Below are 25,097 nucleotides of genomic sequence, written 5' to 3'. Positions count from 1 at the left end.
GTGTGATCCTTTTCTCAGGCATCCTATAGATGGAAAACGCTACCTTGTAACAACACAATTTTCTGATGATGAAATCTTATCTGAACATACAGACCTTATCATCAGGAATAATAGCATACAGGTAGTCTCTTCATGCTATAGCTGGATGCGCACAATTGTGTAAAATCAGGCACAGCGGGAACCACGGTGTCGGTTTTCAAACAACCAATGTTTCGGAAACTGGAGACATTCATTGTTGGCTATTTAAGTAGGGCATAAACTATTGATGTAGCCAGTCGTGTAGTGACACACCCAGCCATATCAGGTTTGGTGAAGCCTGTAGAGATTTGTGGGGTCCGATCAGGTGTCTTCAGATGGGAAGTCACAAGTTAAAGATTCCACTTGGTTGAACTATGTTACAAATTCACTGAGCTTTTAACTGAAATGTATCCATCACCACTGTGGACAACAGTCAGAACTAAACAGAAGCTCTCGCATGATATCATCTTAATAATTTATATGAACATGGCGAGAGACTGTGAAACCGGTCAGAAGTCCATAGTCTTCTGACACAGATAAAAAGCGCTCAATAACTTTTTCAAGAAACGAGATGATGGCAGAAAGAAGGGGAAGAGGTAGTGTCAGGTGTCTTTCCCGGTCAGTTCAGTGTGCATGTGATATCACCACAAAACACCTTCCCAGCAGCTTCTGAGTCGGGTCAGTGTCTGATTGCCAGGCAGCAGGCTTTCCTTTGGACACCTTTTGGAATACGAATATAAACTACTGTTACTTCCTGTAAGGCATATACTCATCATTTGCCATTGTGGATTTCCATAGTACGTTTTAAGTCCTGGTTTTAGCTCTTGGGGATGCCTGACTCTGTGGAATACAGGGCGACAAATAATTTTTCACACAAAATGCCAAAATAAAGCCTAGTAAACAGCCTTTCTTAACAGAATCCCTTTATTGTTCCGTAAATCCAAAAATACTCTTATTCAATTGGGAATTAAAAATTTAAAAGATGCACAATTTTGTCGTCTTTTTGACTGGTTTATTTTATTAAATGTTCATAATTTTTCATTTTTAATTCTGTAGTGCTAATATTGATCTCTTCAGATCCGTTAGTGAGTGACAGAAGATCTCAATGCCACCGCACAATGTACAGACCAGTCTGAACTCAGAGGTTGGTGGATCCCGTTACTAGTGCTCAATGCTGGAACTTGCCCTGATACTGTCCAGTGAACAAAACACCCTAGAGTTTAGGCTTCATTAGCCCCACAATGTTGTATGTATACTTTACATATAAAGAAGCTATCAAATGGATACCAAGAGATGAAAAAAAACTAGAACGTGACCACAAAAAAGATGTGAGGATTGAATTGAAAGTCACTTTTCAGGCATGATATGGAAAAGATAAGATATAGATTGAATCAAGTGGAAACATCTTGGGAAGGCCTTCATCCAGCAGTTGATCGATATAGGCTGATGATGACGATGATATATATAGGAGCCTGTTTAGAAGGCTCCTGTGCTCCCTGCAAGAAGTAAGTGTCCATTTCCAGCTGAGAAGGTGCAGTTGATCTAGTACTTGGGGCATTTACCATAAGAGCTATAGATGGTCCTCTCTATCCATCGTCTGAATTTGGCCACTGCTGTGTAGACTCCTGGATATTTTGCATCAGCACAGCCATTCCCCCAGGAGACAATCCCATACACACGACCTTCGCAGACCAGCGGACCTCCAGAATCCCCCTGCAGTGGAGAAGCAATGCACCAGTCAGAGCTGCCATGCTAGATGGTGCTGTGCAATACAACACAAGTGCAAGTAAATACTGGAATACAAGGGAATAAAAGTGAACTAAAGAAACTTAAGAAATGAACTGTCTACTGATGTTCTGGCAGGAATTCTCACTGTTCCAGCTTCAAACCAACACAGGAAATGATACCGTCTGCAAATAGTCTGTGTTTGACCACATAGTAAACAGGCTCACAGAGAAGTGATTTCAGGTCAAAACTTGTGTTCAAGGTATTCAGCGTATTTAGGGAGACTTATAAACCCTGGAGGTTCTGCCCAGGAACGGGTGTAATAGACCCATTTGACAGAGAGTCATGGGCCTCAGGTTACCTTGCACGCGTCCTGGCCTCCCGCGCTGTAACCGGCACAGATCATGTTTCTGCTGATGCTGCCGTTGAAGGAGTCTGTGCTGTTGCATCGCACAGACGACACGATGGGCAGCTTCACGGTCAGCAGGGTGCTGGGAACTTGATTGCTGTTGGAGCTGGTGTATCCCCAGCCCGACACACGACACACCCGGCCCTCCGGCACCGACGCGTTGGGCCGTGCCAGCGGGGCGATGGACACGAAGCTATTCAGGACCACGGGCGTCTTCAGCTGGGGTTTACAGCAGAGTGCGAGAAACATCCGAAGGAAATACACGTCAATATGTAAATGTGGGTATTATATATCATTTGTACTGGGTGATAAAAACATTGATAAAACCAATTTACTGTAAGTCATTGGTTTATGATTTTGATATTTGTTTTAGGGCAACGGAGATCCGCTGAGATAATCTATTGGTATTTTGTTTCCCATAAACCCCCAAAATGAATCCAGATATTTTTTGAAGGAACTCAATCAGACTCATGGACTACATGGACCCAACTTCTCTTACATTCAATCCTAAGCTGCAAAATGATGCAGCTTTCTTTAGTTACTAATATATTAATGAGCTCTGGCCCCAAACAGTTCAGAAATGATGCCCCTACATTTATTCTCCCATCCCTAACAATGCTATTAGGTACGTGCCTGCAATGTGTCAGTCTCAGGCAGGTCAGTGTTTTAATTGGTCTTTATGTGGCATGTCATCATTGTACTGGGTCAGGACTTGGGACGTCGATTGACCGATCAGCAAGCAGCTCTCCTATGATGTAAGTAGATGGATTATGAACTGGTTGATGTATAGGAAACAGAGGTCGATTAGAGGAGTTGCTTCTAACTGGAGTGAGGTTGTTAGTGGAGTTCCACAGGGATCAGTACTAGGGCCTGTGCTTTTTCTAATCTATATTCATGATCTGGACTCTGGGATAGTTAGCAAACTTGTCACATTTGCAGATGATACTAAAATAGGTGGCTCAGCAGATACAATCTCGGCAGCACAAGCTATTCAAAGGGACTTAGATAACATTCAGCTGTGGGCCGAGACCTGGCAGATGAAATTCAATGTAGACAAGTACAAGGTATTACATGCAGGTAACAAAAATGTCCACTATAATGACAGTATGGGAGGAATAGGACTAGATGAAGTAACGCATGAGAAAGACCTAGGAGTCTATGTGGACTCCTCACTTTCTCCATCCAAACAATGTGGGGAAGCAATAAAAAAGGCAAACACAATGCTAGGGTATATTGTCAAAAGTGTAGAATTGAGAACAAGGGCAGGTATGTTCAGACTGTACAATGCACTAGTTAGAGCTCATCTGGATACTGTGGACAGTTCTGGGCTCCACACTTCAAGAAAGATATCGCTGCTCTAGAGGCAGTTCAGAGGAGAGCAACCAGACTTATTCCAGGTCTGAAGGGAATGTCCTACTGAGAGACTGAGGAACTGAACCTTTTCACCCTGGAACAGAGGAGACTATGTGGGGACTTGATTCAAGTCTTCAAAATCATGAAAGGCATCGACCACATCAAACCAGAGGAGGTTTTCCAGATCAGCAGGGACACACACACCAGGGGAAACAAATGGAAATTGGGCTTCAAGGCGTTCAAGACAGAAAACAGGAGCCACTTCTTCACACAGAGAGGCGTCACAATCTGAACAAACTCCCCAGCGATGTGGCTGAAGAGACAATTTGGGAACATTCAAAAACAGACTGGATAGGATCCTTGATCACTAAGTTATTAATAGACACCAAACGAGCACGATGGGGCGAATGGCCTCCTCTGGATTGGACACTGTCTTATGTTCTTATGTTCTTATGATCTGTTCTATAATGTCATTATTACCTCACCTTAATGAGCATGATATCTGCATCGTTCGTGGTCTTGTCGTACAGGGGATGGGGGATGAGCTGCAGGGGTTTGAGGTTCTGCTCCGTGCCTTCGTACACACTCAGGGAGTAGTCTCCAGCGACTAACTGCATCTGCTCTGACCTGGAGGAAGTAGAGACCAGACTCAATTAAACTAGAAGAGGGACACTGACTCGCAATGGATTTTGCTAAAATCACCCCTTTTTGTGTAATGGTAATGTTTGGTTTCTAGCATCTAGCACAAGATGCTTGCTCTGGGGTCTTTTCAGTCCAGAGCACACAGGTTAATTCATAGTGTTAAAAATGTGAAAAGTGCCGTGTGAAACCAATAGCATCTCTGGAAAACACAAATTAATTTGAATTCACTGTCAGAGAAATTCAAGCTTGATCCAATTTTCCTGGTGTGAAATCAACTGAACCTCATCTGAAAAAAACAAATTTTGGGAAGGGAAACACAATTTGAGTGATTATTTAATGAGCTAGGTATGAACATTCCCTGAGAGAGAGCTCCATAGGTGCTGATCGGTCTCCAAAATTGAATTTACTTATAAAGATGCATAAAACCATAATTTCAGGAACCGTGCACAGTTCCCTTTAAAGGAACTGACTGTCCACAATGAGCAGTGATACAGGGACAAAAGGACACAAGTGAAAGTCAGAGAAAGACTGAAAACAGGAGGCCCTTCGTTACGCAGACAGCCTGGCATGAGTTACCCAGCCGTGTCACTGAAGAGACACTCGACGATCCTTCAGGAAACAGCTGAATGAAATCCTTGGACCAGTTATTGTCATTACAATGAAATTGGTTTGCAGTAGCTATTCAATCCCAGGATATCGTTCTAGAAACTCTGGCTTCAACAGCGACTGTACAGCTTGCTCCAAAACCCCACCTCTCTTTATGTGAAGGATTATTAGTTTCGATCCTAAATGCTGATGTCAGCCCCACAGCTCGTTTTCACTGGTGTTCCTCTTTCAGGGTCGAGCTTCAGTTAGTTCGTCTTTCGGTGTCACTCTGTCAGTGCTTCTCAGGATGTTGAAAACACTTGAATCAAATCCCCTGGTGAGCTCCTCTTTATTCTGTGAATTACATACTCTGAGACCCAGAATTGTTCAAATTATTCCATCTGATTTTCTTTCAAAGCCAGCAATATATGTTACATAATGTGGTGACAAAAAGCGTTGCATAATTGTGCATTCATTTTCATTACACTGTTAGGTTAAAGATGGGCATTTTCTTATTGGTCATTTGATTAACTTATTGTTGTGGTGCCTTCATTATAAATGATTTAATTCTTATAGTATAATACTTATTCTTATAATAAATCAGGTAACACATTACATTGTGTCCCTAATAACTGTGTATTTACATTTTAATTACTTGTTACAGTGTAAATAGGCATAATAACACTGGTAGTTACCAAGTAAATACACAGTTATTAGGAACACTTAATGCAAAGTGTTACCCTTTCAGAATTACCAAATAAAATAACAATATAGATAACAAAATAACTATATTTGCAATAATGGAGTTCCTCTGTCAGTAGAGCCCACGTTTATTAGAATATATGAACACAGACTCAAGTCCAATGATATTCTAAATAACCAGTTTTACTAAAGCAATGACTAAACTAGTGATCCATGGGGAGAAAAAGTAATTAGTCAGAGATATTAATAGTATATATGCCTAATGCATTTCAGGGGTTTAGTGACAACAATATTTAATGAAGACAATTAATTTTAAGTTTAATATTGATAATCTGACACACATATCTAATTGGGTTAGGATATATCTCATATATATCTCATTACTAATTATTGAATTAGAACTGGTTTCTGTCACTTTGGATATAAACAGGGTCTATACACAATTCAATCTGGTATTAACTCCTGCTGAAGTTAGATTCAAAAAGGCTAACAGCAGGAGAATTAATATCTTTCAGTTCACAGCGGTAAATCATAAAAATTACAAACAATCAGAATTCACAATAATTCTCATTAATCTTGAACATTAAATAAATGGTGATAATATCTTAACAGTAAAAGTAAATCACCCATAAACGTGTATGGGCGTTTGGTTTATGCTTATTTCTCATGTCAATAAAATGATTAATATTTACTACTGCCAAGAAGTTGTGATAATTTGTTGAGTTTCACAGGTTTGTGGAAGGTTGTTCTACAGGAAAAACATGTGCTTCTTTCAAGGTGGGTGACAGAGTTTGAAGGTTGCAGACTGGTAGGTGTCCGTCGATCAGAGGAAACTCACTTTGTTTCAGTCAAAAGGACATTATACAAAATCATTGACGTGCTCTCTGTAACTCGAGGCTCGCTGCTGCTTTCCCTTCAATTCTGGATTAGGATCCAACAGCGTCCGACATGATTTCTTGGAGGTATAGAGTTCACTGCAACGAGGAAGAGTGAAGCTGAGGTTCGATCAAGAGCAAACTTCTTTTCCCTTCAGGTCCTGTTCCAAGCCTGTTGAATCTCTTCGCTCTCGAATCTGTGAACCTATGGAGCCAACTTTGTAAACCTCCTGTGAAACTTTTTCATTTAAAAAGTAAAGTAGTCCTGGTCCAATGTAAATTACAATGTCTGGTCACGCATAAGTGGGGCAGGCTACAGATTTGAGAACAATTCCAAAAGATAGAATAACACTCATTAATAAAAAAAATAAAAAATGGGCAGTGCATGACATCAGATGTTGATGTTTATATAAATTAAAGATACTTTTCTAACAATTTTATTGTGTAAATGGGTTCATTTGTCACCTCAAAGTGGATAGAGAGCAGAAGATCACAGTGTTTAGGCTTTGCACACTGCGCAGTTGGCGTCCCTTTCTCAAATTCTGTTGACTCTTCAGGCTTGGCCTACGTGACTTGCTTTGCTGTCCAATGGCAAAAGTCAAATATATTTTACGATGTACCCTCCCTTTTCGCAATTGCTTCTGAAAATGCTGCAGCCGCTGCTTTATTTTTTCAGCTGTTGCACTTCAGGGCCACCGTACACATGGAGCTTTCTACATTATATTGTGATCAAGCATCTGGCTTTTGCTCACTTTTGCTCACACTACAGCATTTCTACAATTTTGAGAACAAGCAGCTTACACTTATGACTGTCTTTCACCAAATGTATGTATTTTGCATTTTGAAGGAGTACAGGGGGTCACAAACTTAACGACTGATCTGAAATCCTTTGTCATGGAGATCTCCGACACAGCCTCGTAACTCCCCAAATCTCACGGACACACGCGTGATCCATTCAGAGAAAGATTTAACAAACATGGACCTGAACCTGAACGAGCTCGCCGCTGTTGCTGTTTGCATTCATCTGTGCAACAAACACACAAAGCGGAGAGAAAAGAGGATGTGGGTGAAGACTTGGCTGGGGAGGGCAATAGCCTGTAGACTCTGCTGTGAGAGCTGGAGGTGAGCAACAGTCATATATATGATCATCACATTGTAGGGATCGATATTTTGCGCAGACCTGAGTAAGTTACAGATGTCAATTGGTATTTATATTAGAAAATATTATTTTCCCTGTATTAGAGTATTTTAAAATAACCTGCCCCCAAAACAAACGTTGTTATTTTAAGTATTTGAACAAATACTTATGAAAATCAGATACTCGTCATTTTTATTCTTCCTGAGTTTTTTCTTCTTCAATCAGCTCAACTGTCATTGCCTGCTGTCGGTCTCCGTTCCCAGAATGTGTAGCTGATCACGTCACCCAACACGGTCCAGGCCGATTCCAATCACAAATATTAAATATGTTTGATAAAATTGTAGCGGCTCCAACTAGCTTACGATTGGATCGGAGGGCAAGTGATGGCAGCGTTGATTGTCTCACACTACACAACCATCGGTAGCAGCTCACACCCCGACCAGGCTGCTCGTCAACACTATCAGTGCAGATTTCTCGGGAGGGCCAAACCAGGCTAAAGTCTGTGTAGTATGACCTCAGCTTAAAGTTTACAGCATGTATTTTGCTCTGATATTATTATCAATAGCTCTTTTATGTGATGCCTTAACCTACATAGAAGTGTGGCTGGTTAAAATTGGAAAAAGACCATTGGAATCCACTCTCACAATGACTCTCTCTGTTACAGGTGCAAGAGTTTTTCTGGTGTCATTTTCTTTTCATTCATTTTCTGCCTGGTTAAACAACCACTGACAATCTGAGAGCCCTTTAAACCCCTGGACTTCAACACATTCACAAATGACTGATCAAGGTCACTTCACTTATAGTGAGGCCTTGTTTATCTTAGTAGCTTTGTATTTGATGCCATATATTCATATAGCAAAAACCCCCACATAGCAGAAATACAGGTATCCACTAATTAAATCATTCATTATACAATTGTTAGGCTAATTATGTATTTCAATTTATATACATTTCTATTGATAAATATTTTTAAATATATATTGCATTGAATCCAAGATCAAAGGGTGGCATTACAGATGCACTTCCTTCTCTATTGTAGGATCCTGCTGTCATTCACATCTTTATGGTAATCGCTGCCTCCTAGGGCTGCTGTCATCTCATCAATTCATCCAGATCCACATCAATAGCTAATCTGATCAATTTAGTAACTGGGGAACTGGGTTGGAACAAGCCAGAAGATACAGCCTTCTGAGTACTGAGTTGGGGACAGAATCAGTCAGGGCTTACCCAAAATTGCAGTGGGCCGCCGTCAGGACCCAGTATCTGTTTATTAAGGAGCCGCCGCAAAAGTGCTGTCCTCGGGTGCTCTGAATGGACACGATGTACCTGATGGAGTAAGGGGCAGGAACATAGCCACCCACGATGCGATCCTGCATCAGTTCTGCACCTGGAAAAGACCGAAGAGCAGCGTGTCAGCAGGTCAGCGGGTCTGAGGTCACTGCTCCACCCCCCCCACAGACCCAGAGGTCACAAACCCATCACACTGGCAGCAAAAATACAGGCACAAGTCTTATATAATCGCCACAACTCGTAGAGAACGCGCCACTGTTCCTAAAATACACGCAGTTACTCGATACAATCTGAACTGGGAACCCGACTGTGGGTTTTCTCAGAACAATGCACAAGTGACACACAATAATGTGTCAGATTTCCAGGGGGTTGTCATTCAATTTTGCTTTTTCAGCACCTTTTTAAAAACAAGAAGACAGAATCTAGCAATTAGATGTGATACACAGATTGATCTTCCTACACAAATTGGTTCTTTACCAATCAAAATACCAATGTGCGTTGTGTCATTTAGATATAACAAATGTGGTAAATATCCCTTTCCAAATAATAGGAATACAAATGTTGAAAATAACTGTATTGTTGCATTTTGCTCTTATGTTTTGTAAGTCGCCCTGGATAAGGGCTGTAAAATACAAACTTGTACTGGGGTTTAGCAGCTCTAGCGACTAGCTTGCACCCATCCAAGATGTACTGAATGGTGATATAAGATTTCTTATGTCTTTTAATTGGTTTATAAACAGATATCAACAGTTACACAGTATTATATATAATGTATAATAATGTATAAGCATTCTTTGGTCACACAACTTTCTTCCTGTATTTTTTTTTTCAAAGTGTAATGTATCCTTTTACTTGAATATCACCTTATCCTTATTAATAACACATATTAAAGCATTTAAGGAGTTTTCCATTTGTGGTAAGTATAAAAGCAGGCTAACAGCTAGCATTAAACCACATATAAATAAATCCTTATATGACAAGGAAAATCTAATCTAATCCGAACTTAGATTCAATTTCAGATAACATTTCTACAGTTAAACACAATTTTCTGGTTTTGATAATAATAATAATAATAATAATAATAATAATAATAATAATAATAATAATAATAGTCAACTTAATTAATCATGTAATTAAGATTTAGAACTATTCTTAAATATTTACAAAAATAAATCCTCTTCCTTATAATCATTCTTCACTGTTCTTGTTCAATACTCATGAATTAAACATCATAGCACTATTTTATCTTTGCAGAGACAGCAATAACTTTTAAAGTATGTTGACAAAACTGTAATGAAACGGTTCTGTTAAATTTAATGATGAGGCACAACATTTTAAATACGCTTTGCACAAATGCACAAAATGACAAGAATTAATTAATCAATTTGAATTAGACATTTAACAACTGACTGCAATTTCCATCAAGCCTATTCATTTTGGAAATTCTGCAGTTCATTCAAATGTGTTTTTTTTTTGTATGAAATCTTCTCTGCAGGAGGCCAGTGGTGTTAAGATAATATAAGATAAGAATATACAACCATATCTTTCAATGGTTTGGGTGTGTTTTCTGAAATGTGGTGATAAAATACAAAAATGATGCAAGATAGTGAGTTTTGTCATGCAATTTAGTTGATTATCTGCATTTCAATAGCTGCTTGTAGCACAATGATTAACATAAGTATAAACTCTCATGTGACCATTTGTACACAATTTCAATCTTATATGTCAGTGTAATAAGTTTAACAACACTGTCCCTGATATTTGTATGAAAGTTTCAGTATTTAAATCCACCAATTTAAATCCCTGGCATTTAAAGTTCAGAAATAATATGTTTGGATTTGATGAACTTTAAATAAACAAAAATAAACAAAATGTATTATATATTTATACAATTATTGTATGAAATTATAATAATAACAACAGAAAAAATTATAAATAAAGTTGTTGTACACCCTTCACAGACACCTGACAATGCAAATGACCATTCCTTTTAGAGAGATCATCTAACACAGCCTTGAGGATGTACTGATGAAGGTGTCTCCTATTTTGCCAGGAAAAACAAATACAAATGTAATCAAACTCATACTTACAGCTGACAAAGTAGATCTTTAAAAGCACATATTGCAAAATGACCAAGTTGTTCATAGTGGAGCAATGCAGAGCCACTATCTCCTGCTGCCTTCTAATGACTTCCCTGGCTCTTCTTGAGGCACAAGATCATCCGCTCCGTCTCTCAGGTTTCTTAGTTCCGATTTCAGTTTCCATGACCACCTCGCTGTCTCACAACACTGTCTGATTCAGCGCCGCACGTCTACCTGTGCCCCGAGGTCTGACCTTTGTTTCACTTCTTTCTACTTTGCAGACTAACTGCAGGCGCCGTTTATCTGATTCCCCTCTAATTGCCATTTACAGTTTGTGTTTTCCTTGCCTAGCCTAATGTAAAGCAAGTTCAGTGTTGGGACATGTTGGTCACAGACTGGTCATTCGAAACGCTAGTGCCCACATGATCAATGTGATCAAAATAACAACTGAGCAAGGACCAAGGTTAACGTCTGAAACGTGATTTATTTGAAAGCAGCCGCCAGCCCTGGAGGGCTACTGCAGGGCTGTCACACTCAATGACTTAGGGAGTCGGGTGGTGGGGGGGCAGATCATCTACAGCCTAGCTTGACCAACTAGACCATTCCAATCCCTCTCCCCGGGCTCCCACGAGTTCTTGAGGTATCAGATCATGATTTAGCAGCCTATTAAGGGATCAACTGTCAACTGAGTTGTTATATATTGTGATGCCCCACAGGGAGTGATCAGGAACAGCAGAACAGGGCGAACACACCTGGGGCTCCTCAGCACGGTGTATATAAAAAGACACGCACACACTCATTCATTGCAGAGGGAAACCTTGAGGAGTGCAACAAGAGTGCCAGAAGACCACATAGCCGGGTGTCAACCACTGTTTTGTTTTGAGGACTTCCAGAGTGTATTGACCCTGAAAAATGACCACAAATATGTACAATGACATTGATGTTGTGTCCATGTCACCTCCTAGTGGGTGCTTGGTGTGACACTCTAAGCAACTACTCCACTTATTTTTAATACGAGAGAGGATCTCGTCACACCCACTCACTTTCTCAACAGGCAGGCTCAATGGGGCCCCAAGACACCACCACACGGATGGGTAAAATTTAACAAGAATGTTTATTTACAATTGAGATACCAAGACAGGGCACGAAGACTGTTCTTTGGTGACACACACATTACACTGTAATGATAATTTATAAAACCTATAATAAAACCTGCCTTTAATAGTACTGAGCTAATGCTAAAAGCCCTACCCAAATATAACACAAAGAAATAATAAAGAAATGCACAATAAAAACAATATGAAACCAAATTCCCCCTTGTCGTTATTCCACACACACAGAGACCCAACAGTAATAATAGGCTTTTTTCTTATATTTCAAGTGAAGTACAGAGTATGGAGAACCACAGGGCTCAGTTCTCGGACCTGTACTTTTTCATTGTACATGCTCCTTTAGGTGATATCATTCGACACCATAATATTAACTTTCACAGTTATGCAGACAATACACAATTATCAGTAAATCCTGTAGAATACAATACCATAGACATAGAAACACTAATCTGCTGTTTGTCCGAGATTAAAACATGGATGACAAGACATTTTCTTATGCTTATTCTGATAAAACAGAAGTCCTAATTTTAGGGGACAAAAATCTAACTGTTCATCATACACTGACAAAACTGAGTAATGACAATTTAAGGAGATGACACCAAACCTGGGTGTCATCTTTGATCTAAATCTATCCTTTGAATCACACATTCAGAATGTTTCGAGATCCTCCTTCCTCCATCTTAGAAACATCGGTAGACTGAGACAATTCCTCTTGTTACAAGACACTGAGAAATTGATACATGCATTTGTTTAATCTAGACTGGATTACTGTAATGCCATTCTGTCAGGTGGCACAAACAGAGCTATTTCTGCACTTCAGTCTAAAATGCTGCTGCAAGAATCCTAACTGAGACAGAAACACATCAGCACATCACTCCAGTATTGGCTTCTCTTCACTGGCTGCCCGTTTGCTACAGGATAGACTTTAAAGTTCTTTAGCATTTAAAGCACTAAAGGCACTGGCACCTCCCTACTTAAAAGATTTCCTCATCGAATACACTCCATGTCGGCCATTGATATCCCTGGAAGCCGGTTAATTAGTGCTCCCTAAAATACACAAGAACACCGCAGGTGGTCGAGCATTCAGTTAATGGTAGGTGTATTTTAACAGTGAGAGACAGAATAACAACAAAAAATTATAAATTGATTTGCATGTTAATGAGTGAAATAAGTATTTGATCCCCTATCAATCAGCAAGATTTCTGGCTCCCAGGTGTCTTTTTTTACAGGTAACGAGCTGAGATTAGGAGCACTCTCTTAAAGGGAGTGCTCCTAATCTCAGCTCGTTACCTGTATAAAAGACACCTGTCCACAGAAGCAATCAATCAATCAGATTCCAAACTCTCCACCATGGCCAAGACCAAAGAGCTGTCCAAGGATGTCAGGGACAAGATTGTAGACCTACACAAGGCTGGAATGGGCTACAAGACCATCGCCAAGCAGCTTGGTGAGAAGGTGACAACAGTTGGTGCAATTATTCGCAAATGGAAGATACACAAAATACACAAAATAACTGTCAGTCTCCCTCGGTCTGGGGCTCCATGCAAGATCTCACCTCGTGGAGATTCAATAATCATGAGAACGGTGAGGAATCAGCCCAGAACTACACGGGAGGATCTTGTTAATGATCTCAAGGCAGCTGGGACCATAGTCACCAAGAAAACAATTGGTAACACACTATGCCGTGAAGGACTGAAATCTTGCAGCGCACGCAAGGTCCCCCTGCTCAAGAAAGCACATGTACAGGCCCGTCTGAAGTTTGCCAACATCTGAATGATTCAGAGGAGAACTGGGTGAAAGTGTTGTGGTCAGATGAGACCAAAATCGAGCTCTTTGGCATCAACTCAACTTGCCGTGTTTGGAGGAGGTGGAATGACCCCAAGAACACCATCCCCACCGACAAACATGGAGGTGGAAACATTATGCTTTGGGGGTGTTTATCTGCTAAGGGGACAGGACAACTGCACCGCATCAAAGGGACGATGGACGGGGCCATGTACCGTCAAATCTTGGGTGAAAACCTCCTTCCAACAGCCAGGGCATTGAAAATGGGTCATGGATGGGTATTCCAGCATGACAATGACCCAAAACACACAGCCAAGGCAACAAAGGAGTGGCTCAAGAAGAAGCACATTAAGGTCCTGGAGTGGCCTAGCCAGTCTCCAGACCTTAATCCCATAGAAAATCTGTGGAGGGAGCTGACGGTTCGAGTTGCCAAACGTCAGCCTCGCAACCTTAATGACTTGGAGACGATCTGCAAAGAGGAGTGGGACAAAATCCCTCCTGAGATGTGTGCAAACCTGGTGGCCAACTACAAGAAACGTCTGACCTCTGTGATTGCCAACAAGGGTTTTGCCACCAATAAAGCTCATTCAGGGCCAGCAGGCCCAGAGAACAGTATTCAGTATTAATGTAACCGACGTATATATTCCACAAATACATAACATAACATGAAGTAAAATGTATTATATAAATGTGCACAGCATTTTATCCATTGCTTTGTTTGCTTGGAGGGTCGCAGCCGTAGCACAAAAATGCAGAAGTGGGTCTCCAATCAAAAAGGTTGAGAGATGCTGATTCGGTAGACACCTGTGATCAAGGTTGTCTATCGCCGGACCCCCTAATTTAATTAAGCCCCCCTGTGGCCGGTGAGCAGCCCAGCAGTCCCCTGTGCCAATTAATGAAAGGAAGCATTATAAAGGGAGGGCAACAGGGAATTGCTTAGGGAGGATTGTGTTGTCCTTGCAGGAAGGCCAGGGCAGTGATAAGGTTTGGGATATTGATATTGGGATATACTCAAAAGAGTTCAACATTAACAAGTCTAAACATTACTTACATTTGACCGGCCTTCAACTCAAATAGAAAAGCCTGTAATTAAAAGCGGATCCCCTATTAACTGTAATTACTGCCATGAAAATCACGTCCTGGTTTACTATTAGCAGGAGAATTGAAATCCCCCCAAGAGTTTGTGTTGATTGGTTCAGCCAAAACCCATTTGCATTTCCATTAAACAGAACACAAATGAGAACGTTAAACATGTCTGCACTCTTCATTTCGTCAATGAATGCTTTGATAAAGCATCATACTCTGTCCTGTAATGGAAGCCATACTGCTGATCAGTGAGATATATTTTAACTCCAGCAGAAAGGTGTGACATACTGGGGCAAAATTTAAGATACCCGGTCAGCTTTATTACCTACCTTTAACCAAGGTTTTAAAAACAGAAGTCATGTGTCATAACACGCTATGGCACCGCAGTTGTGATGCTCACGTGCACTTCATTGCAACACTGTTCCTTCAGTGTTGGGTACACATTGTAGTGTGACAATGACTAATTTGCTGCCTGGAAGCATTTATATCTTCCTTTCTGGCCTGACTATATTTGATATGCTGTTTTATTTGTGTCATTAAATGAGGATGAGTGGTGTTTGATTTCTGTTTCATAGGAGTCGACAAAGAGCAGCGAATCTGAATCTATGGAGATATATGCACTAAAGAGCTGGGCTGTCTTTGTTACGTACTAGGTCACTCATTTTATTGCACTTTTGATAAGATCCATTTCATTTGCTGTGGCACGCTGAAGCAGACAATGGCAATCAGAAGGATATGATTACAGTATAAAATCCAAAAGAAGACGCTCAGGAACCAGTCTGGAGACTGTCAGGGCAAACAGGAAGCGTCCGGTGAGTTCTGGCTTATTCTGTTCTTCTTGTTATGGTTCCGTTCATTATTTTCTATTTGAATGGTTCTTTTATATGCATGTTTTATACTTTATTTTAGAAAGTATATATAGATCATGAAAAGCATTATTATTAAAGTTTTCTCCCCCCAAAATTAATTATGACTGCTTTTTAAAGTTTAAAAAATAGTTTAAAATAAATGTTGAAATATATAAATGAATAAATGTAGAAATAAATTAAAAGAAATGTAGAAATAAATTAAAAGAAATGTAGAAATAAATAAATCAGAATTTAAATAAATAAATAAATGTCCATCTATTTATTTATTTATTATTTGACCATTTATTTATTTAGTCATTCATTTATTTTTTTTAACATATATTTATTATTTTCTCTGTGTACTTATTGTTAATTTTGGAATGGACTATCCGCCATATTCTTCTAGTTCTGAAACGCATGTTATCTCTATAATTGATTGATCACTTTAATAATTAAATAAGTAACTATTTTGTTTGTTCCAACTTTATAATTAAGTAATGTTTAGCTACAGGTTTCACCATAAAAGTGAGATGTTTTGTGGGAAGGATATGACATGACAGTGACTGTGTGATTGACACCTATAATTGTGTCGGTCAATCGGTGAAGTGGTGGAGAAACGAGGGAAACTGATTCCCCCGGCAAGAAAGTAGAGGAATTTTCCACACAGTTGATCAGACTTCCTCACCAGATGAACCAGTTTCTGTCATCTTCTCACGGTGCTGATGAAACCATATGGATGATTCTTCCTTTGTAACTATCAAAATGTGTTGTTTCGTATCCCTCCCCGAAAACACCATCTAATTCAGTGTTTGCTGCCACACTAAAATCTTAAAACAAGAAAGTGATGTGGGATTATTCCAGCTGTAAAAGGCCAGTGGTGGTCTAGCCAAACGTGGGTCTGAGCTCAATCGACGGACAGAAGTATTTGACAGGTTTGTTATCATTTACCAAAGCTCTGCTAAATCTAGCTAATGCTTCAGTTTTACCTTCTAAGCTGCCTGTAATGAACTATTTAACTCATGTTTTGTCGCTTTGAAATGCAAACATCTGTTCTCTCTTCCTTATTCAGGCATGTTAAACATGAGTAAATTCGTCCAGACTACCACTCTGCTCCTGTTCATGCTTATTCTAAGAGGTAATAAGTTTATTGCTTTTAAAACAATGTATCAAATTCTCCTACATGAGCTCATTGACAGAGCATGGAACAAAGGCTTGAATACCTTGATTTATTTTATTTTTGACCCTCGTTTTAAATCCACAGCCAGTGCAATATATGTAAGTGTTAGTAATCACACGTACAAGTGACTTCTCACTAATCTAAGACAGCCCTGACCCAGTGGTGGCCAGTCAGAGTCAGCACCACGGTGTCCGAGTCCACATTGGATCTGGCTCTGTCTGGATGAATGCACTCAATATGCCTCAAGTGGAGGCTGTTACTAGTTGAGCCTCTCAGTGTTGTGCTCATATGTATTCCTTTTCAAGTGTGAGCTTCTAAATTCCTGAAAACAGATGGAACGTGATATCAATCCTAATTAAGAAAATATAAATTATTTTATCCACCCAATACATTCCCTTTAAACGAAGTCCGTTTTGTTTACAAAATATCTATCTATCATATTTGATCTGTTTAAAAGCATGTTCATGAAGTAGGCATGTTTGATAATTCCACAAAACCGCTTCTGGTTTTCTTTCCCGTACATTGCGAGAGCTTCGACCTCCTTTATTAATCAAGTTTTCATGCAGCCTCCTTTCCTTGACGTCAGCCCTGTGGGGCGGTGTGCGTTGCTGCAGTGACGGTCAGTGACAATGGTGTCTGTTACCCCTGCTGTCCAGGATCGTTTGAGGTGAGGATCATCGGAGGCCATGAGGTCACGCCCTACTCGCTGGAGTACCAGGTGTCCATTCAGTTCAAGGAGCGGCACTACTGCGGAGGCACTCTGATCCGGGCGCAGTGGGTGGTTTCCGCAGCGCACTGCTGGAGGCCGTGAGTGACCTTGCCGTGTCTGGGTTCATAGTTTCATAGCTTCACCAGATAGTTTGGAAACGGCAGCTTCCCCCTGTTAACCCTATGTGTGCCTCTTTTCCAAGTTTCCACAAAATGTTAGTTTTAAAGATGCATCTTAAATCGACACACAGAGATTGATTAAACTCTTCATGGGAGTACAATCCCATACGTTCCATGTGCGACTCCATTTCCTCTGGACTGATTTATCTAGTTAGTTCATTACAACTGTCACTGTATTGCACATTTTACACTTTTGCTTTTTAAGTTAATTCAATTATTTCTCCCCAAGTGACTCTGAAAGTCAGAAGTGTGTACAGGGTGGGTGGTTGTTTGGTTGATCTTAATAAACAATCAACAGAGCACAATCATTTGCCTTAAACATAGCATAAGTATAAAGAAAATAGTTCCTTGTTCCTTGTGTCTCCCTCACATTGCATAAATACTGCAAACAAATACACTGTGATCTGTGTATGATCTGTCGATGTGCATTTTGCAGGAGCTCTGTGATCCAGGTTGTTTTAGCGGAACACGACCTCACTGTCAATGAGGGATACGAGCAGGTGTACAACGTCTCCAACGTGTTCATCTATACCTTCTACAACCCCAAGACCTTCAACGGTGACATCATGCTCATCAAAGTAAGCCCATGTCGATTTGCTGTTATGTTACATATTAAGATGGTCTGCTGTTTGCTAGTTTTGTTCAGTTTTAGAGCCCAACTTTCAAAGATGAAGACGTCTGAGGCAGCCTCTCGTTCAACGGCTGTTGGCCATCTCTTATTCAGAGGAATCTCATTCCCTTCGGGCTGGAACAGCGATGTTGAGACTTGACTCCGTTACTCACAATGCTGAAAGGTTTTGACAAAGTCAGCCTGGGGGACATCTTGAAGATCACTGATGATTCACGGGCTAAGAGATTATGTATGGAGTATTCGGGACAGACCACAGGAGATGAGTTGCGGCACAGAGAGACACAACATAATAACATATTAGGAAGCAAAGGCGCAAGACAGAATTACTGCCCTCCTATCTTCTGTCTCTCACATATTCTGTTATTTTCAGTTAGAAAAGTAAAGCAGAGCAGATTTTCCCATTCCTTGAGCCTGCTCGTAACCTGAACCCCCAGTTTCTGACAGTACTTTTCTGTTCAGCTTTGCAGTAAATATATAGCTGATGTGGTTAGCCCCTTTGCCTTTCTGTTTGTATGTATACACTCTGAGCCATACGCAAACACTAGCACTCTAATTAGTAGGATCATCTGAATAAAAACAATACTGCAATATTAAACAATACAACCGCGGTGCTGATGGAAGGATACAATGATGTACAGTGGAGAAAATAGCAAAACATTACCATGAATTCGAAACTGTCCTTAATCAAAACCCTGCAGGAAGCCTTATGAGTCTTTTTTCAATACTTATTTGGTACTTTTACTAAGAATCTTGAGATCGATGTCACCTTTGGGGCAATACAGAGTGGTAGTTTGGACTGGGTGCCCAGTGTGGGGTGTGCATGTTGTGCCCATGGGGGGTTTTGCTCCAGTTCACCCACAGCCCAAAGACCTTGATGCTGAGGTAGATCGGCTGCTCTACATTACCCTGTACTTGTATGAGTTTGCTGTGGGTGTGAGTAACTATTTACAGCACATAACCCCACACACCCATACGACTGTGTGTCGAAATAATGTGGCATGCCCATGGCAAGCAAAATGTACTACACGTTTAATTTATTTACCAGAGGTCTGCATAGTTGGTATGGAAGCTCTTAGTTTTTGACATCATGATGTTAACTTTGTGCATTAACTGGAACAACTAATATTGAGACGGACAGATGGATGCATAGATAGATAGATATAGATTGAAAGAGATCTCGACAGATATGTGTGATAAAAAGTTGTAAAAAAGGAAAGAGAGAGAAATTCATATTCACTTTGATCAGGAATAAACACTATTTTATTTGAAAACCTGGATCTGTCACTAGCATGACTTCCTGAGATTTACACAGATATAAATCAAAAGTAGATGTCTTGTCTGCAGTAAGATTGTATTGTCTGTTTGTTTTGTTTTGCTTTTCCAGTTTGACAGTTAAATTATGAAGGTATGGCAACAGAATAGGCGGATACAGATTATGACATCACCACAGTTGATTTAATTGCAGAATTAAAATAATTGTTGATTATGTCTGTTTGGACGAACACAGAGATGTTCTTGATGGACTATGAAGGTCTCTTACCGAGCTCTTGTGGCCACTTGTGTGCCACAAGATGCGCTTTCATAGAAGAAACAATGATGGAAGACAATGAGACCATTATAGGATTCAGACATTTAGCACAAGGGCAATTAGGAGATGAAAGGTGCATCAGCAGCTGCCATGGTGTCTCTTACAGCCGAACATCACTTCACAGCCCTTGTGAAGGACAGAGCACACGGAGGTTAAGAAACCTGAGTCAGTGGTAGAGCGGGGGTTGACAGAGGAGCTGCCTGGTGGAAAGGTTTTCATTTGAAACATGACTATTATTGGGCAAATGCTTTTATCCAAGATGTGGTTCAACAAACATACAGTGTTCAACAAGGACACAATCTAATCTAATTACAGTAGAATTAAGGCATAAGAGAAAAAGCGTACCAGTTTCATCTGAGCTTGCAGGCATCAAAAGATAAGAATAAAGTGTGTGTGTAGTCCAAATCCTCACAGGCAGTTGCCGAAAGAGGGAGCTCATTGATTGAGTAAACACAAGGGGGTATAAACTTTGGCTTAATTCGCTCAACTGGAATCTTTACAGTTTCCTCTAGACTGAGTCGGTGTTGATCTGAGTAAAGACTCGGATATCGGATGAAACCGCTGTTTGATGGTGATCCTGCTCTCAGATGTTCTGTGTTAATACCTATTCCTTCTCCAGCTCAGTGTCCCAGCGCAGCTCAATGCCCTCGTCCAGCCGGTCGCTCTGCCCGAGTTCCTCAGCTCAATCCCAGCCCAGACCATCTGCACCGTGAGCGGCTGGGGGGTCACCCTGATCTACAGCTACACCCTGTCTCCGGTGCTGCGCGCCGTGGACATCTCAGTGATTGCACAGAATACCTGCTCTTATCAGTACTATGGGAAGATCACGAACAACATGATTTGTGCTGGAAGTCCTGCAGGAGGGAAAGACTCCTGTCAGGTGAGTTACAGTTGAACAATCACTGATCCTCTCCACCCCTGGTCCTGTCATGTGATGATGAGGAGAATATTTAATGTTTGGGTTTGTGTACCAGCTAGTTTGCATCCTTTTCAGTTCTCTTTCTTTACTGAATAATTTAGTCTTTTTTTACATCAATAAGTTCAGTTGCAGGGGCGATATAGTCAGCTCATTCACATACAACAATCCCGTGTGCTGCCGAGCTACCTGCTTCCGATCCAACCAATAAGATTGTGCCAACAGCAGAACAGCAGAACTAGAATATCCTTCTGAGGACCGATACTATGCAGTGTGCATGTCCCCAGTAATCTCCAGTAAAGCACCACGGATCCCCTTTCCAGGCAATGCAGGCCTTTTAGGAGAGATCATACCATGCCTGGATTAAACACTGCCATTGTAAAACGTGTATTTGTTCCCTTGTTTAGTGGAGACTAATAACGCAGGGGTCTCAGACGCAGTTCTGCAAGACTGCAGTGACCCCAGTGCCCAGTTATGCACCTCAGCTGAAAAGCCTGAATCAAAAGTATCCTGCATGCCATGAATTTTGGCATTAAGACATTAAAACAAATATATGTCAGCTGATATAATAACTAGATGCATGTCATTATGACTAATCATTTCTGTGTTCTTGTGTTTGGCAGGGGGACTCTGGGGGACCACTGGTCTGCAATGGGGTTCTGGAAGGCATCGTCTCATGGGGGATAAGTTGCGCCAACCCAATTTACCCTGGCGTTTACACCAAGGTAGCGAACTACGTGAACTGGGTAGAGTGGATCATTAACAACAACTCCTAATGAAACCTCCTCCGATGATGGTAAAATGTGGGAAATGTGATAGACCTCTACATCTACAACTACCTGACCTATAAGTGTGTGTATATAGAGTAGCAGATGAAAAGTATTGACTGGCTTTGTTTGAGAGTTTTTTCCACTATTGTATTTTAACTGTTTATCGATGATTTATTTCATTTATTCTAGTGAGAACTTTTGGAGTTTCCCATCACTTGAGTTAAAATATTTGGTGGCAATTTAAACAAATGAGCCATGAATAAATATTTTTTTAAATATTGCTGATAAATAAGTACAGTTTAATAGAGAGTACATCTTCAGCTAAATTGATTTCTGAGTTCCACTGCTGCAGATGAATAATATGTGTATAAACACACACATACACACAGAGGAGTGTGTGTATATATGTGTGTGTAGATCACCAATATACATTAAAGAAAAAAAATATATATACATTTAGTCCAATTTTACTCCCTTAGATTTGTATACTTGTATCCATAACTCTATTTCACATTTATAAATCTTGGGAAAAGAGCATGATATTAAAATAGGCCAGTAGATAGCAGTTTGTAAGTAATGGAGACACTTCCACACAGACTCTGACCAGACGGATCTAATAAGCACTTTGTACTTTCCTTATATGAGAGATTTCACAGCAGTCCAGCTGACTTTATCTTCACTGACGTTCTCTTCCAACGGAAACATTTTATATTCATATTTTTGTAGCAGTTGTCTGGAAAACTAAATAAAAAATCAATGAATTAAAGTAACATTTTACAGTTTTCCCCTGAACAGTTTCTCCTGGATCTCTGTGTTCACTGTTTCCATTTTACCTTTTATGCTAATCCTATTAACCGATGTGCCTTAATGACCCAATAATCTCAATAGTCTCAGTTAAGTGCCATTAAATAAAGCCGATACCTCCCACTTGGTTATCAGTGATTGTAATAAACTGTAATAAAGTGACACCAGCATTATCATTAGACACTTATTAATTAGCTTCTAGTTCTGCATGAATTAGTCAGTATGGCATCAGCCACACCTGTCCCTCACAAATCCTCATTCTAATGGCATTGGAATGCTTTTATCTGGTCAAACCACACTTGATAGACTATTATATTGGTCTTGATAAGGAACATAAGGTTGCACAAAAGAGTCTGAGTCAAAGGCCAAGCAGATGATTCTCAGGTAAAGGGTCTTCTGATTGCTGTACTTGATCTGTGCTTATTGGTGTGTTGTGCGATTGCCTCGATGCATTTTTGCTGACAGACACTGAGCCCTGAAATAGCAGCTGGGGGGATATCATTACAATATAAAAGCCATAAGCAAATTCCCAGGCTATTAATTTGGAGATATTTTAAAAACACTGCCGGAGCAGTTCAGTGGATTATTCTTGCTTTCTTGTAAATTTACTTTTATCTGATGTGTTACATAATGTTTCTGTGTACTTTTTTCGAGGCTTTAGGGGCTTTATTTTCTGTTTCTGCATCAATAAATATGTATCATTATAATAGTGATATAACTTTCTTTTTCTGTGGGTCCCTGTCAATCAGCCTAACTTGTCAGTGGTTGATAGTCCTGATCTGTGGGAGGATTTATATGAACTAAAATAAGTGAATTAAAAGTGAATTAACAATCAGACATATACCTACTCAATACATTAATTAAAATGAATGTACAAAAACTAGATGATGGGCAGCTTGTTCCTGAGCAGTGGGGGCAAGAGAGGAGAAGGATCGAGTTCAGGCAGCTGGACATCTGAGGAGAGGCAGGACTAAGCAAGGACAGAGTGAGAGGGGATGTAGGAGAGCCAAGAGGCCGGCCGAAGGTAGGAAATGGATGAATCTCATGAGGGAAGAGAGTTTTTTGTATAAATGAGAACTTCCAGGTCCATTCAGATAGAAACCATCCCAGGTCTTGTCTGTGGGGTGAAACGGGTGGGTGGCTGCACAGTGGAAGTAGACTGTCATTGGGTAAGGATGGGAATCTAACCGGTGACATTGTCGGCACAAGACACACCCAACACACCCACAGTGTGTCCTTTCACAGCAGATCCTCATGGGCCTTTTCGCTTTAAGTTTTCTTATTCCCCTGATGACCAGCATCATTTAGGAAGAGGATAATAGGAGGCCAGGAAGCCACACCCTACTCCGCTCAGTTCTCGGACCGGCACTGCTGTGGAGGCCCTGTCGTCCGGGCTGACGGGTGCTTCCTGCAGGGCTCTGCTAGAGACTGCGAGTCATCTCGGCATGCACCACTAAGACCAGAGACCACAGCACTACGTACAGATCCATCTGCCGGAAGAGAGACAAACAAATATCACAACTGTCCTGGAAAACCATTTTCTAAAGGACTTACATAAGAACATAAGAACATAAGAAAGTTTACAAACGAGAGGAGGCCATTCGACCCATCGTGCTCGTTTGGTGTCCATTAATATCTAAGTGATCCAAGGATCCTATCCAGTCTGTTTTTAAATGTTCCCAAACTTTCAGCTTCTACCACATCGCTGGGTAGTTTATTCCAGATTGTGACTACTCTCTGTGTGAAAAAGTGGCTCCTGTTTTCTGTCTTGAACGCCTTGAAGCCCAATTTCCATTTGTGTCCCCTGGTGTGTGTGTCCCTGCTGATCTGGAAAAGCTCCTCTGGTTTGATGTAGTCGATGCCTTTCATGATTTTGAAGACTTGGATCAAGTCCCCACGTAGTCTCCTCTGTTCCAGGGTGAAAAGGTTCAGGTCCTCAGTCTCTCAGTAGGACATTCCCTTCAGACCTGGAATAAGTCTGGTTGCTCTCCTCTGAACTGCCTCTAGAGCAGCGATATCTTTCTTGAAGTGTGGAGTCCAGAACTGTCCACAGTATCCAGATGAGCTCTAACTAGTGCATTGTACAGTCTGAACATCACTGCCCTTGTTCTCAATTCTACACTTTTAACAATATACCCTAGCATTGTGTTTGCCTTTTTTATTGCTTCCCCACATTGTTTGGATGGAGAAAGTGAGGAGTCCACATAGACTCCTAGGTCTTTCTCATCTAGTTACTTCATCTAGTCCTATTCCTCCCATACTGTAATTATAGTGGACATTTTTGTTACCTGCATGTAATACCTTGCACTTGTCCACATTGAATTTCATCTGCCAGGTGTCGGCCCACAGCTGAATGTTATCTAAGTCCCTTTGAATAGCTTGTGCTGCCGAGATTGTATCTGCTGAGCCACCTATTTTAGTATCATCTGCAAATGTGACAAGTTTGCTAACTATCCCAGAGTCCAGATCATTAATATAGATTAGAAAAAGCAAAGGCTCTAGTACTGATCCCTGTGGAACTCCACTAACAACCTCACTCCAGTTAGAAGCGACTCCTCTAATCGACACCCTCTGCTTCCTATACATCAACCAGTTCATAATCCATCTACTTACATTACCCTGAAAACCTACAGCTTCCAATTTGAGGGTCAGTCTTTAGTGTGGAACCTTATCA

General features: G+C 40.6%; 2 protein-coding genes across 2 annotated transcripts; one reads left to right on the top strand and one right to left on the bottom strand.

Annotated features, from left to right (window-relative positions):
- Positions 1 to 816: 816 nt before the first annotated feature.
- On the bottom strand, positions 817 to 10,988 carry LOC136713509 (trypsin). Its single transcript, XM_066690616.1, has 5 exons — positions 10,828 to 10,988; positions 8,675 to 8,834; positions 3,991 to 4,132; positions 2,105 to 2,371; positions 817 to 1,731 (listed from the first exon to the last, which is right to left on the bottom strand). The coding sequence occupies exons 1-5, from the start codon at positions 10,880 to 10,882 to the stop codon at positions 1,561 to 1,563; spliced, it is 795 nt and encodes a 264-aa protein (XP_066546713.1). The 5' UTR covers positions 10,883 to 10,988; the 3' UTR covers positions 817 to 1,560.
- Positions 10,989 to 16,721: 5,733 nt separating this feature from the next.
- Positions 16,722 to 23,120, top strand: LOC136713930 (trypsin). Its single transcript, XM_066691178.1, has 5 exons — positions 16,722 to 16,784; positions 17,483 to 17,633; positions 18,151 to 18,292; positions 20,553 to 20,813; positions 21,473 to 23,120. The coding sequence occupies exons 1-5, from the start codon at positions 16,730 to 16,732 to the stop codon at positions 21,623 to 21,625; spliced, it is 762 nt and encodes a 253-aa protein (XP_066547275.1). The 5' UTR covers positions 16,722 to 16,729; the 3' UTR covers positions 21,626 to 23,120.
- The last annotated feature ends 1,977 nt before the right edge of the window (positions 23,121 to 25,097 follow it).

This window comes from Amia ocellicauda, chromosome 18 (genome assembly GCF_036373705.1).
Source record: "Amia ocellicauda isolate fAmiCal2 chromosome 18, fAmiCal2.hap1, whole genome shotgun sequence".
In the NCBI taxonomy this organism is placed as follows: Eukaryota; Metazoa; Chordata; class Actinopteri; order Amiiformes; family Amiidae; genus Amia; species Amia ocellicauda.
The sequence above is the reverse complement of the archived record's forward strand: the minus strand, read 5'-3'. Positions and strand labels throughout refer to the sequence as shown.

Excerpts from the sequence above, each read along its gene's own strand:
- LOC136713509 (XM_066690616.1), bottom strand. The coding sequence starts at position 10,882 with ATGAACAACTTGGTCATTTTGCAATATGTGCTTTTAAAGATCTACTTT. Across the intron at positions 2,372-3,990 it reads CAGATATCATGCTCATTAAG|CTGAAGACGCCCGTGGTCCT; the intron begins GTGAGGTAATAA and ends TGTAAACCCCAG. Across the intron at positions 1,732-2,104 it reads GAGGCCAGGACGCGTGCAAG|GGGGATTCTGGAGGTCCGCT; the intron begins GTAACCTGAGGC and ends TCTCCACTGCAG.
- LOC136713930 (XM_066691178.1), top strand. The coding sequence starts at position 16,730 with ATGAGTAAATTCGTCCAGACTACCACTCTGCTCCTGTTCATGCTTATT. Across the intron at positions 16,785-17,482 it reads GTTCATGCTTATTCTAAGAG|GATCGTTTGAGGTGAGGATC; the intron begins GTAATAAGTTTA and ends CCTGCTGTCCAG. Across the intron at positions 17,634-18,150 it reads GCAGCGCACTGCTGGAGGCC|GAGCTCTGTGATCCAGGTTG; the intron begins GTGAGTGACCTT and ends TGCATTTTGCAG.